This window comes from Lethenteron reissneri, chromosome 23 (genome assembly GCF_015708825.2).
Source record: "Lethenteron reissneri isolate LAM-NWPU_2019-01 chromosome 23, ASM1570882v1, whole genome shotgun sequence".
Lineage (NCBI taxonomy): Eukaryota > Metazoa > Chordata > Hyperoartia > Petromyzontiformes > Petromyzontidae > Lethenteron > Lethenteron reissneri.
This window is the reverse complement of record NC_083801.1, coordinates 13809082-13824888: the sequence shown is the minus strand read 5'-3', so window position 1 is coordinate 13824888 and position 15807 is coordinate 13809082. Positions and strand designations below refer to the sequence as shown.

Below are 15807 nucleotides of genomic sequence, written 5' to 3'. Positions count from 1 at the left end.
AGCAATGTAGTCAAAGGTTCATGACATTGCTGTGCGCAAGCACGCTGGAAATCCCCGTGTTCTAAATTAATACGTGTAACAACTATGCCAAGTCCACCCCCACGGGCAATGCTAGCGGCGGCAGCAGAAGCAGCAGCAGCACATTTGCTGATTAAACAAAGCAAACAAGTTTGCTCCGCGGTGAGAGCGTGTATCTCACAATCGGAAAGAGTTGGGAGTTCAAAGCTCACGTCGGGAGGTCGACACAGCCGATCATCCTTTGGGGTCGGTGAAATGAGTATCACTCGGTGGGGGAAGTCAACAGTGGTTGACCTATGGACGGACCCCGGCCATAGGAATGTACAATTCCACCACTAGCTCAGGGCTGTAAACAGGAGATGAGTATCGCCCCAATGCTCATAAACGAGAACCCATTTTTGGAAACGGCTACGTTCCCAAAGCTGTTGTCGTAGTGGCACACTTATTGATCTCGATGACACATGCTCACTGAACACATTGCTTGTTTCCCCAAAATGCATTACTCTGCAGCCACATTACACACAACATGGTAGTCAAATGAATAACATGTTAACCTGGTTGTCTTGTGAACACATTTCACACGAGCTGGTTATATTGGCTGTGTCATTTTCAAAGACGTCATGACGTAAATAATTACTTTTTTTTACCTTTAAATGTTTGCAACTACTCTATTCTAAAACCATTTTATGAGGTTTGAGGCTGCATAGAACAACATGCAGCACACGACCCCACTCCACCACCCATCGTGTTTGAACAGTTTGGAATCTACAAAGATACGAGATCTAACTTCATGTAGGAATTGCCAAGTTATAATTCCCTTTAGCATTTGTATGTAGTCTTGATCAAAGGTTGTCAGGAAGTGGTCACCCATTACTGTACTCCAATCTATACTTAAACACTATAATTCACACGGTAGATGTGTATTCAATAACACGAAACAAAAGCATGATCCATAATAGATTTTTGGGTGAGGCCACGTATTTATTTGACCAGCCTCAAACCCATCGACACAAATTTAGTTGTGAAAATTTATTTCAACTAATGGGTGAGCTGAAATGATATTAATTGGCGAGTTTAAACGCTTGTACACGCGATCATTTATTTGCATGTGTTTGGTGGAGGAGGGTTCATGACACGTTTGGTGTGATCATTTCGTGGCATAACCTCAAATATGAATCACGTTGGCTATGAAAACCTAGGTGTTAAATTAAACTATGCATTGCCGTGGTGTATTTTGGGTATATGTATATTATATACGGTAACATTTTCCTTCAAAGAAAACCGAGACTAGGCCATTATTAAATTGTGTGACTTGTCTGAAAGCAAATTGAAGCCTGAGAGTGTTTAAAAAGGCGATTGATCTTTTGGGAAAGGGAGTGTTTTAGTATAATACATGGCCACACTCTGCACGTACATTGATGGAATGTTCTGGAACATACGACACAGTTTAGACCTCGTCTCTCTTTGATTACAACTGTTGTACCTTCACGAGATAAACGTTTCAAGCGACGAGGCTATCAAAGCAGGCATCTGGTCGGATGTTACTGTGTGCATATGGTGTTGTATGATAACGATGAAAAAGAAAGTGAATACTGTATCACGTAATTCAGGCGTCCGTCAATAAGGGTCTATCGGGAGCTATTGCATCCATCCAATAATCATGTAATTAAATGTGTTTTGGCCACTCGAGGTCAGATCACACTTCTCTCAAAAACATTAATATTTTGGTTTCAGAAATTCCTTCGATCATTTTGTTGTATTTCTCATCCTCGTACTCAACTACTGTTGGTTCTTGAGTTACAATCGGAAGGACAAACATCTTTCAATACACCAGCAGTATCATAATTTATTGTTGTTCTCTACAGTACTAAGAACAACAGTCGAGCACTGCCCCCAAGAAGGATAAACACATCCGAACCCCAGGCCTATTTCAACTTCGCATCACCCCCGCCCTCCTCTGACGCACATCATTTACCAGAAACTACGCTGGATGGCGATAAGAGGTGGTGTTCGGTGGAGTGAAGCTCCCCCCCCCCCCCCACATTCACTGAGCTATGTTAGAAATTTCTGCCGTGGTATGAAAGCAAACTTGACTGGTTATCCAGATGCAGACGAATCGACGCTTCTTAAATCCTGCCCTGTCTCCCCAGACATCCTCCCACCCAGCATATGCATGGGGACACCACAGCCGACAGGAGGGTCGCGTATGGTGGGGTTAAGTGTGGGTGCTGATCCCACTTTTTCCTGGACGTCTGGCCAACGTGAGAGTTTAAACCAAACACCCTCTTAGAGTTCGCACTCTTAGAGGCTCTCCTGCCAAGCAGGGGCGTGAGCAAGGCATTGCAGGGCTGCGCATTTACTTTCGAGATCATGAACACAACAAATACCAACTCAAGTGGCTCTACACTAGGAGCAATATATTGTACATGTGGATACGCACTCGTTAGACAGGCTAATGTGCTACATTTGAATTAGCATCGAGCTCATCTTCTTGGTTCTTTCGGTAAGTCACGTAGAATGGAAATAATAAAATAATAAAAATAAAACATAACATAATTCTCACGACGTTTCGGCCACAACGCAAGCAGCCGTCCTCAGGTGGAGAACAGGTCTACGTGACTTTACCGAAAGAACCAAGAAGATGAATCCCTGCAGTCACGAAAGCTTTAAATCGAAAAATAGCATCGAGCTGTTTACGAACAGTATGGTTAGTACACACATGTATTATATATAAACTAATATTTACAGTTTAAACATGCGGCTACATTGTTTACTGGACACTGATCACACCGTAGTATAGTTTCATAACTGACATGTTCCCCTCTGCTCATGTCTGGTCACCTAATTCAAGAGGGGCAGTCATCGACAACTTTCACCAGTCACGTGCATTGATAGTGAGCGGCTGGAATTCTCTGGGGTGTGTGCTTTAACAAAACCCGTGTGACACACTTTATTTCCCCATTAGACTTGTTCTAATCAGTGCTGTTTGAGTAATATAGGAAATTAAAATACAGTATTGCATCTGAATTAGCAAGATATCACACAAAACCGGGACAAATGTGTATGTACAATGAAAAGAATGCTCGTAGTGGATGGTGAAAATAAAAAAAAGTATGAAGAGTATTTTCTCTTCATTTTAATTGGAAATCCAGAGACTAATGAAGGCTGATTTCATAACAATGCATTTCAGCAATGTATTCATAACAATGTCATTAGTTGTCTAGCACGCAATCGCACAATCTGTCATTACACGTGGTCGCTCGCCACGTCAGGTCACAGACGTTCAAAACATAAGTTGAGTATTTAAAAAAAGCATAACATTGGTAATTTTCGTGTTAATTTTATACATTGGCTTTCACGACCAATATTATGATTGATAATTGGTTTAAACAAAAACATCTTTATTTTACCAGCTAAGACCCACTGAGCTACATATCTCTTTTTCAGAAGCGACCTGGGTCACAAATTATATATTGCTCAAAAAAGTGGCTTATCATGTGGAAATGTACGTGGAAATAAACGCATGTTTCTATATACGGATAGTGTGGAAGGATAAACCGGAGGGCCCAGAGAAAAATCCACACGACCAAACATACAAACGTTCGGGTCAGGATCAAACCCACGACCTCCTGTATACCATGCGAGGTAGTTAACATCTCGCCACCGTGGCACCCTTATTTCACTTTGGGTTACACGACCTAAATTCAAAGGAAACCAATAGCGAATGTTGATGCTGTTCACGAGTTACAAGCATAATGAGAAACACTTTTCAATAACCCAACAGTGGTTTGTTGGTGCTAGTGATGTTGGTTGATGGTTTAATACTAAGACACAACCACGGGCCAACACTGCCCCCACGTGGTGGACACATCAGATCCACTGGACTTTGGTTTCACTTCCCATCCCTCCAAGCCCTGCTCTGACGCGCGTCGATTCCCAGAAACTACGGAGGAAGGTGGCGACGAGAAGCGGGTTTGGTGGGTTGTAGGCGGAGACAACACGGACACAACATTGACTCCAAAGACAAAGATCCCCCCGTGTAGCCTTAACAGACTGTTGGGCCAAGTGCTGTTAGCGAGCACCTATTAAGACCGGCACGGCACACGTGGGTGTGGGTGGCCAGCACCACGCCAGGCCGTCTTTGTCTCCCGAGTGGCGATGTTTACTCCACACCAGGTTCTCATTTGAGGCCGAGTCGACCTAGGGGAGGCCCAGGACCGGTTCAGATAATCGTCACCGGTGTTGGTGGCCGTGGGCGGGCATCGAACTCGGGTCGCCGGGTTCATATCACAAGCACCCCACTTAGCCGATACCAACCTCCATAATACAGGGTTTTTTGGTGGGGTTCGATCGCGTAAATATAAAATGTGTCGTTAAACCCGCCACCACCCGACACAGCCAATGAGGAAGGTTTGTCACGTAAACAGAACGTGCCAATTCGTTACGAGTACCGCACACTGGTGTGTGTTGGAGAGCAAATCTCTCCAGCACACCGGCGTTGTTGTACTATTCACATTGCAAATGTTCATCTTCTTGGTTCTTTCGGTAAAGTCACGTAGAAGGAAATGATAAATAAATAAATAAATGTATTTTTTGTAATTTTATTATTATTTTATTATTTCCCTTCTACGTGACTTTACCGAAAGAACCAAGAAGATGAATCCAGCCACGAAAGCTTTAAATCGAAAAATTGCAAATCTTGTGGATTTTCTGGGTTTCGCAGCGCAGAAAATCTCTCCAGCACACACCGGCGTTGCTCTACGTATTCCCATCGCAAATGTTGTGGATTTGCTCGGGGGGGTTTCGCATGTTCACCGCTGCTCCAACCCCCAACCCCATCGACTCCACCCAAGCGCGACGCACCGAGAGGACCTCCTCCCGGTGCCCTCATCACCCGGCACGGCGGAGCGACGCGCGCAGCGGCGGCGACACCTTCGGACGCACGGCGCACGAGGAGGAGGGCACCACTTGGCACGGTGCGCGGTAAGTGGCAGGCGAACCTCTGGGACCACTTTCTTCCTGCGCTCGTGGACGCGCTCGACGGCGATTTGCAAACTCGCCGAAAAAAGGTTTATCAGAGCCTCCGCAAAGTGGTGCGCGATATTAAAAGAAACAAACAAAAAACTCGCGGTGGTTTTTGCGCGCTGCGTTAGCAACACGTCCAGGCAACCGGTTCGATTTCTTGGCCATAACTTCACTGCTGACACAAGCGGCAGTGGAAGTTATGGCCACGAAGCCCCCGTAGACGTGACACGGCCGTACGGGGGAGGAGGGAAGACTTCATCCAGCTGCGGATTGACAACTGAATTGAAAGGAAGCCAACGCACCTAGTGTTAAGTAGACTAGAATTGAGCATTAGCCATTGAATACGCGTAGCACATCTCGATCTAATTAACGCGCGCGCGTGTGTGTGTATGTCAAGAAGAGGCGATCAGATGTCGCACAGTGAAGGGGACGCGTGTGGGTTTCTGTTGTTGTTGTACCCAGAACACGTTCCATCAACCATCCCTGGCCAAGTGGCGTCTCTCTCGGTGAGGCATCGCTGGGGCTGTCGTGTCGACTGCAGGTGCCTCTCGTGCCCTTGTTGAGAGTGGCCGTGATGGCAGACGCGTGCGTGTGCGTCTCCTCCGTCTCTCTTCGTCAGGTTTCAGTATTTTTAGTCGGATGTTGAGACGTGGGGAGGCGAACTCTGACGACGCCAAGTGAAAGCACTGTTACTTCCTTGTGCACGTTTCAACATTGGCGGCAGGCGGCGCTACAACTAAAGATGAAACTTAAAAATCTCGTAATTCTATGGTTCGGTAAAGTCACGTAGATAGAAAAATAATAATAAAATAGATAATAACATAAAAATAAACAGCTTGCCCTCAGATGCTAACCTACCTGTTCCTGATGACGACCGCTTGTGTTGCGATCGAAACGTCGTGATATTTTTTTTTATCACTTTCTTTTTATTATTCTTTTTTCTATCTACGTGACTTCAACAAAATAACCACAGAATATGAATTCCTGCAGTCACCAAAGTTTTAAGTCAAAATGTAAAAATCTCGCTCATTCCACAGACGCCTATTTATTCAGCGAATGCTTTTTACACGCGGCTTTCACGCGGAGCACCAGATACACAAGAAAAGTACCAACAAAATGTGTACGTCAATGACGTGCATATAACGCCAATGAAAATGCACAATGAAAACGCCTCCATCAATGCCAGTGGCTGGTTCGTGGCTTTTAATGTCACGAAATCTCTCTCCTGAAGCCCTCTCTCGTCGTGCCCGGCAGACCTCAATATTGGTTCAATCTCGATCTGAAGTTTTCGTGACTGCAGGGATCCATACTCTTTGGTCCTTTCGGTAAGGTCACGTAGGTATAAAATAAAATAAATTAAATCACGAAGTTTCGATCACAACACAAGCGACCGTCATCAGGTGGACTTTACCAAAAGAACCAAATAGTATGCATCTCAATATTGTTTTTTAGCTCCTGAACATATTGTTGTCTTACGCAGTAGAATAGACCGGGTTGAGGAGATGGCGAAATCCGCCGCTGGGTTTCTCAGGTGTAAGATGGCACGTGTGCAGGTGGAGTAACCCAGGAACTGGAACGGCTTTATTCTCAGCGATTTCTCACAGAGACCCATAGACTTGCAGAGACACATGGACTCACGCTGAGAGCCCTGCACCAGCTTGCAACTTTGTTGACAAATGTGCTTGGACTTTAGGCTGAGAGTATTCGTAGACATCAAACTAGGTGAGAGACGAATGAGATGGTCTTACCTTTGTTGGAGACTTTAGACTTAGGTTGCAACTAAATTATTGGTTTAGTTTTTCGAATAAGATTAAGGCCCTACCCAAGAAAATACTATTTTCGGAGGGTCTGGAATTAGAATGCCGAATTTCTTTAGTGGATAGACTAAAATATATTATTTTGAGACATGAGTGTAGGCCTATTTATGTCATCATCCATGAATGAGTGAAATGTGGAAGGAAACTGGAGTGCACAGAGAAAACCTATTAGACAAGAGGATAACACTGAAGGTATCAACACAATAAACCCACAAGCTGTCTTCTTCACCCCATTGAAACAATCTGTGAGCTGAACCATTGTTCAGATTATCTTGGTGATTAGGAGTCATTAAGCACACTCATTAAAAGTATTCCCATAAAAAGAGACTCGAAATTATGAAGAACAAGGCACATCAGCCTAACGTCAGCAGTACCATACTATAAATATAAACAAGTCCCCATTCGTATGTTGACCAATACAATGTTAAGATTGCCAAAGACCTGTCATGCATTTGTAATAAGTGTAGTCATGTTATATGTCTTGTGCATTCAGCCTACTATATTGAACACAGTTAAATATTGTACACATGGAACAGAATACGTTAATGTCATCTAAGTTGCATTAACGTACTAACTATCGCATTTTGTTATTGTGTGGTCAGGGGCGGACCTAGACTAGCTGCCAGCAACTGGCGCCCTAGGCGAACCATGCAGTCGGCGCCCTAAATCCCAAGGGCAGATCCAGGCTGAGCTTTTTGGTAAACTGGGAAACATTTTGCCCCTATTTTCCGTTTAATGTTTTAATCGTATTCTTTTTTAAACAGAGGCATAGTTATTCGGGTTGTCCATCCGTCTGTCCAACCAATGCATTCTCAAAAATGTTGATACATTATAATTCATATTCCCTCTGTACACGCACAGGAATTGAAATGTTGACATTTTCGTTATTTTATTTGTATCTTTTTTATTTGTATTCTTTTCCTCGAATTTGGCACCCCACTTAACTTGGCGCCCTTGGCGACTGCCTAGTTCGCGTATATGGACGGGCTGCCCCTGTGTGTGGTAATAAATTGTCTTGAAATGTCCCTCTCACCCATGTAAGATGGCGGAGTGCAAAGTGCGGGTACTGAACGTGCCCCGTCTCCACAACGTGGACTTGCTCGACAAACTCACCATCCACTTCCTGAGAAAGAGCAATGGGGGTGGGGAGCTGACAGATGTCTCCTATTGCACGGACACCCCGACTGAGGCCATCGTCACGTTTGAGGACCCTGCTGGTAACTGTTACGGTGCATCAAATCACATGATAATTGTTGTTAGTATTTTGCATATTTAGATTTTAAGTGCATATGCGGTTGATGGTAGGGAAACCTTTACTCAAACCTGATTGCTCAGTTCATTGGTTGGCCTCTAAATCTTGAATTAATCTGTTTCCAATAATGCTCATGAACAATTTGTATACATTCGATAAGAGGCTGATGGGTCTGTAGTTCTTCAAGATAATGTTATTTTCATTTTTTAATCGACAAATGGTTTACGTATTTAATTTTAATGTAAACGTTTAGTTAAAAGGTTATCTAAATTTGTTCCAAGAATTGGGCCCACAATGATGTCTACAGGAATACCGTCCGGTCTTGGAACTTTTCCTTGCTTGATTCTGTGAAGGGCAGAGTTTAATTATTCGCGTGCGATTGGAACATCCTTCCATTAATCTGATAAAAGTTTTTATTTCTGCGATATATTTGTTTTGCTATGATATATTTTTTGTATAAAATTCTTCCACTCATTTTAAGTCTATATCATGCATTATGTTTGCATCTTTTTCCATAAGGGCTACACATTTTTTTAATTGCCAATTTACAAACCTATTTTCTGTTTTGATGCTCTCATTGCTTGCTATGACATCTTCAGTCATGTGTTGTATTCTCAAATTAATGGTTTTATAGAGTTCTGTGTCATCGATCTTTCGTTTAGCATCTGTCCCATTTTATAACTATCCTCTTTATCAGCATGTCTTTTGCTATTTCAGACGCTGTTCTTTCTGTCGAACCTTTCTCCTCACTGTCAATGCAATATCTATTACTCTTCTAGCTCAAGTAATGGCAATGTGTTCAAATACCATTGTTCCTTGCCTCTGTCGACTATGAAATTGGATAAAGAAAACATGTTACAAATAATAACAAACTTATTTTAAAAAAATTGAACAGTTAAAATGAGTTTACAGAAAGAAAGTACCATGAACATTTTACTCTACGGTCGTGTACGTTGGATTCGAAAAACAAATTCGTGAACAAAAGTTGAGAAAGCCTTAATCATCCCATATTTGCTGACGACATAGTCACGGTAACGTCCGATGGGAATGAACTACAATAAATGTTTTGAAAAACAATTTTAAAGACAGCTGCAAAGTTGGGCTCGACATGAATGAGTAAAGAAACAGTCACGGGCAACAGGTTCGGTAATCAAATGTAAGATACAGTATCTATAAAAGGAACACAACTGGAGAACACATCAGGTATTGCAAGCAGAGCAGGATATAAAAAAATGCAAATTGTGTGCTTCAAACAATCTACATTTTAGTCACAGTCCTAAAAATATTGATTAAAAAAATGGAGCGTAATTTTTTGGTTGATCTCAAACATTTGTGTTTTTCAGTTGCAAAAAGGGTTTTGCAGATAAAACATCACGTGCTGAATATCAAAGGGCACTCGCATTCTCTGCAAGTCGTGCCTCTGGAGGAGCAAGATTCTGGAGAGGTATGAATCAATAGCAATTACTGGCCTTTCACTTAAAATACAATAGCATAAAATGGATAAAATAATGTACCATATTCCAAAGTATATCTAATAATATGTACTTTTTTCTGTTCATTTCATTAGGTTATAGAAAAGGTTATCATGGTTATAAACTTGTTCAAAATTCCAAAACAGCAACAGGACGGCTTCCTGGAAAGTCTCAGAAGATTCCCAGTCACTGTGTCACTTAATCAGAGTCAGAGGCAATGCACTGTAGAAGGACCGTTTTCCCTCATGGAGGAAATCCACACTCACATCAATACATTTGTTTCTACTGTAGAATTTAGAAATGAAAAGAAAAATGTCTCCCACAAGAATGATGAATCCTCCGAAATAAAAACTGAAGCACAAACAGAGATTGATGCAGAAGTGAAGGCAGAAAGCGGCTCAGAAAACGTGAGCAAGGATCCGTTTGATTTTGGTGAAATTGGTAACAATAAGGAAGGCACGATTGAAATGTTAGTGGAATCAGATGTGTTTAATTTCTTGCTTAATTTCTGTAAGATGGCCTATGATAACATCTTGGCAAAATATAATGTGGAAGTGATCATCAATGATGAAGGTTTAGGTGATCTCACAGTGTTGAATGTAAAATCCATACTAGGCCTTCCATTCACCGGACAGCAAATACAAAATGCATCGGAGGAATTGGCTGAATTGTATGCTAATCTGCAGAGCAGATTACGAAAGGACACCGTTCGTATTAATTCCGCATTTGCAAAGGATTTTGAGAAAGTAAGCTGTTTGCTTCGGGTCATGAAGGAGCGCTTCCCAACTATGCTTATCACATTCAGAAAGGATGAATGTGAAGTGGATTTTATTGGAACACCAAGTGATATTTTTCAAGCTTCATTGGCGTTACGTGAATTCGTAAAACATAGTGGGACAGATCTTCCTTATCGAGAGCCAGAACAGGGTCCTAACAATGACACTGACCACCCTCCAGCTCAATTCATCAGGCCAAGTCACCTGACAGAAGGCGGTATTAATACAAGTGTGGCAACAAGGGAAGAGTCGACAAACGTAGATGCTAAGTCTGATTGGTCAACCTTTAGTGAATTGTTTCAAGAAGAGCATGAATGCCTCATTCAAGTTGATGGTGACGTGTGGAGGTATATCTCTCACTTATACAGCACCGCAGTAAGTTTTGTTTGTGAGAAATATAAAGCAAGCATTAAGACACGAGATGTAAAAAACAACAAAACAATGGTAACCTTGACATCTGGAAATAGGGGTATATTGAGTGCAAAAGAAGAACTGACAGCAATAATTTCTCAATGTAAACATCTGCACAAAGAAATATTTAGATACGAGAATTGTAATGTATCTCCTATGAGCGATGAGACTAAATTGATGTTAAAGTCGTTGGAAGACAAACATCAGCGTGTGTCGATTTCAGAGGATGTGAATGGAATTACACTACTGGGGCTAGAAGTAGATTGTCTTTCCGTCATTCAAGAGCTGAAAGCACTCTTTGGTAAAAAGCAAGAGAAAATGTTGAAGGGAAATGAAGTGCAGAGTGTGGAAAGTAATCTTCAAGACCCTGTCACGTACGGCCAGGGCTGGAGTATCGCAGGCGATGACGGCCAAGACAATTCGGCTCCTGGCATTGCTGATGCACAGCCGTTGTCAGGCCCCTCTGAACTTGATACATGCTCTGAATATTCAGAGGTAGGTTTAAAAGATGCTAAAAGTGCAAAAGATGTGCAACTTTCTCTTCAAGATGACCAAGATCTGAAATCTGCAACAGATGAATCCAAAATAAAGCCACACCCACAAACTGATGGTGCACAGGCTTCTTTAGGCTCTCCCGAATTGCACATAGATGCACATCCACAAGTAAATGTAGAATACAATGTCCAGGTTCCTGCTGTGAATGTGCAAGATTTTAATGTCATCAATGAAGAAAGTAAAACTGCACCTCCCAATGTTGGTGGAAGGGGGCAGTCTCAAGACCTCTCAGAAATGCACAGGCACAAAGAGTCCAGACATCCAGAAGACTCATCAACACTAGTCACGCCCTCTGAAGATGAAAATCCTGAGCCATCTGAAGATTCACACCCCATATCTGAACATGTAAGAATGGATACCATTATTTGGAAGTACATTCAAAAGTTTCTGCTCAGTCGCATTGAGGAGTCTGCCAGCAAGCAAAACGTGAACATTAAAGTGGTAAAAGAGGTTTCTGTAATTGAAGTGATCATCTCTGGCACGGCTCACGAAAACGTTCGTGCTGTAACAAACATCATGAATGAGACGGTGCAAGAGTGCAAGGAAATGCATCGCGAAAATATTTCTGGAAATGTACTGGAACTTACTCAGGATGAGAAAACTCTACGGTACTTCGTTGATGCCGTCAACATGACCGGCTTGAGAGTGGTGCTTCACAAGCTGCCAGAGTCCATTATTGTGTTTGGAGAGAAAGAGCAGTGTCTGGACGCTGCAGAAAAGATAAAAACCATTTCCGAAAAGTTCACCAGCAGCAATGGAGAGGCCACCGGAAATGATAGCCAAGACCTCAAAGGAAAAGCCCAACTGGAGGAGTGCTGCAGTGAAGCAGCACCCAACTTGAGTGCAGACACCACAGATCGCCAGCCGCCGGTGCCTGATCAGCAGCAGTGAATGCGTTCACTCTGGTGACTTACAAATGAAACAATGTTGCTCAAGTTGTTTTTCACACCAGTGTATTATTCACACAGGGAAAATTGTGCAAGTGGGTGTCGTGCAGTGTGAATATATATTAGTCCATCTTGAGAGTGAAATGTATGTTTAATGTGCTTAAAATGCTGGACTATTAATGGATGTAGTTGGTGTTGGCTAAAACCTGTACACGAATACAGTGTAACGTCAAGTTATGTTTTTTGGGGGGGGTTTGTACATACTGGATACACACACAAAATATGTATCTTGTTAAAGGATTATTTCATTGGTGGTTGCTTTACAGTCAAGGAAGCCTCACATGTTAAACCAGGAAATTGTTTCCAAATAGGCTGAGGATGTGCACTGGGAGATGAACTGATGAACTAAGCTCATGTGCAAGTGTTAGGTGGAGTATTACAATGCAGACTCATGAGAGATGGCAGCCAACAGCTTGGGGAGGCTTTCATCCAGTAGTGGGTTTGACCATTGCTGATCATAAAATAACAATTACAGTACTTAAAAAGGACAACAGAAACTTTCCATGACACAAACTCTGCTATAACAATATCAGTTGTTAGACAACTGATTGACATTTTAGAACTCTAGGTTATTTTTTTAAGTGTTTTATTAAATACGTTTGCATGGACTGACTGTGCTTAGAGGATGTCGTGTCGTGGGGCTTGCTGCAGGCATACGCAGATACAATTTTAGCTCTATGTCAGTACTGTCCCAAAATAACGCAGGGATAGTTTCCATGCTCACCACATCTCCTGCCACTCTTTGCTGTGAGTTTTTATTCCAGCTACAGTCTTAAACACTTATTTTATGGAGCCCAGATTGCATGAGGTGCCCTGCACAGTAATACATGATATATACTCTCAAAGTTAGTGGTTACTTTATACAATAATACGTGTTATAGGTCAATGGACACGCTGCAATATTCATTTTACATATAGGATTAACAAATGTATACACATAAACTCTACATTTTAACAATTCGTCATTTGATAAAGAGCTGACCAAACGTCTCAATGCAGGAGGGTCCTGCATTGGGATGTGTTGGTCTTTTTCCCCAAATGTATTCCAAGTTGAGCTAATCGTATCAAGTCATGATCTGCAAAAAACTGATTCAGAAATCTAACAGAGCAGTTGCACCCTTTGTGTTCGAGAACAACTCACAGAAATACATTTGAGAGACAATGTTAATTAGTTTTATTTTCGGAGATATAATTTAGCCACATCAAGTGCAAAAACTGATGTAATTAGATTGGGGGGTTTGTTTGGCGGAGCCATTAGTGACTTTGCCTAGACTCATCAACTCGCCTCACTTGAAAATCCGGTTTTAAACGTGAGCAGCTGCCCATATTCAATCACAGGTTGAATACCACAATGGTGCCAGCTGCGAGCTCTAACCGAAGTTACCTGGCAACCACCCTCCAAAAAAAGGTCCCAAGAATCGTGGGGCTTTCCTAGATTCATACGAAAAAACATTGAAATACCATTCCGTAACTATTATTGTTTGTGTATGGGTCTTGGTCTTGTGGTATTTCGACCGCCCAATTTGGAGAATGTGCCACACCTTAAGTTAAAAGACCATTGGTGTTGTGAAAAGGGTAATGTTGAGGTAATACAAATGTATCTTAATTCAGTAAAATTATATTGATAACATCATGTACACGAGTAATATACAGCATGTTATGTTTTTGTTGTTGTATTGTTTCCTTATAACTAGTTCATTGCAGAGTGTTTTTAAATGCATGTTTTGGCTCTGGTATAATATAATAAATACTCAACCACGTTTTGTCTGCAGTCTTGCTGTTTAAATCTGCTTCTCACAATGACATGCACAAAACGCAGAAGAATACCTATGCAGCGTTTACCTGAATTAGCTTGTACAGATCTCTCATAATTAGAAACAGCCACTTTGCAGTGTGCAACTGATGTCATCGTGTGAAAATGTAAATACTGCAATTATTAGGCACCAGATGGCGCTGTTGTACTGCATGTACCAATCATTGCATGGACCAAGGGAGGTCCCATGATGTAGCTGCTCACCCCGAGCTCTCAACATCTTGATAGTGGCATTGTCTTTGTGCTGTTTGCCTTTTGGCGTCCTCGAGTCTAAATCTGTTTGAGACGAGGCTCTAAAGAAAGCTGTCTGTGTGGACCAATCCGTTTCAAAGACAATGCATATACTACCAGAGGATGTTTTTTGTTTGCATGTTCACCACGAGTATATTTGGTTAATGTAGACATGATTCCTTGCAAAAGGTTTCAGTTTGGTGTTTTGACATATTCACACTTATTATCTTGTCAGAAAGGACAACACCTATACTTATATGCATGGACCAAGACTGCAAATCATAAAACAGCGTTTCTTGTGTTTTTATAACACTACATGTAAGTGCACCGCATTGAATAAAGTATCGTACGTTAAACGTATTCCCTATATATATCCTATTCATGTTTAACACAAATAATAACAATAATTTACATATATCTGTCAATTCACTACTGAAAGCAGGCCTCCACACACCGTGTCGAACAACGGGGTTGTTTAACCATAATTTAGTCTGGTCAGTGCAGGGATACCCAAGACCAAATCAGAGAGCACGCTCCACTGATGTGAGCCACAACCAGGGATCTACCTCGTAACAAGTTTCATACTTTTGATTTAAAGCTTTCGTGACTGCAGGGATTCATATTCTTGGTTCTTTCGGTAAAGTAACGTAGAAGGGAAATAATAAAATAATATAAATATAAAACAATACAAATTGTCACGACGTTTCTGTGGATTTCACACCTGATGATGATTGCTTGTGCTGCAGTCGAAACGTCGTGAGAATTTTTATTGTTTTATATTAATATTATTTTATTATTTCCCTTCTACGTGACTTTACCGAAAGAACCAAGAATAAGTTTCATACTGCAGTGGCGCTAACCACTGCGCCACCGCTCCGGCCCTCTATTCAAACACGGTCACCACAAACAACAACAGAGCCATAAAGCAAATCACAAAAACACTCATTGTCTTGTAAAACTTTGGGAAATCTTGCATTGTTTTCCAGCAATCCCAATGTGTTGTTCATTTACGTTTGAGAAATTACACATCATATACAGTACGTATACAGATATAAATGTTCACTCTATGACACAATAACTGCAGAGTTTAAAAAAATAAGAAAACATTTTTACCGTACTGCATGACGTAAAAAAAAATCGCTTGACAGTATATTTCTCACGGGCTTGCACCTGGTGTGGTCGGTGATATACTGTGCTTTTTTTTATTACTACACCTTCAGAATCCACGGGTAATCCCATGGTGAGCTCACCCTATCATTATAGGCAGAGAGCAAGAGTTCAACTATTGCAAGCATGAAGACAACTGCCTTGGCTCACTTCCTTCACAGGTGCAAGTAGGCCTTGACTTATTATTGTGGCCTATTGTCTCTCAAGGGACTGAACTGGATTCCACAGCAACAGAATATCTTCAAATTGGCCCATCTTTACAGCAATCTTCTTATCATTTGCTATATATATTAAACTACGGCACAGCATATTACAACCTCACG

General features: G+C 41.7%; 1 protein-coding gene across 1 annotated transcript; it reads left to right on the top strand.

Moving 5' to 3' along the window:
- The first annotated feature begins 4884 nt into the window (after positions 1-4884).
- Positions 4885-14033, top strand: LOC133346036 (uncharacterized). Its single transcript, XM_061557301.1, has 4 exons — positions 4885-5001; positions 7903-8077; positions 9456-9556; positions 9680-14033. The coding sequence occupies exons 2-4, from the start codon at positions 7903-7905 to the stop codon at positions 12215-12217; spliced, it is 2814 nt and encodes a 937-aa protein (XP_061413285.1). The 5' UTR covers positions 4885-5001; the 3' UTR covers positions 12218-14033.
- Positions 14034-15807: the final 1774 nt, after the last annotated feature.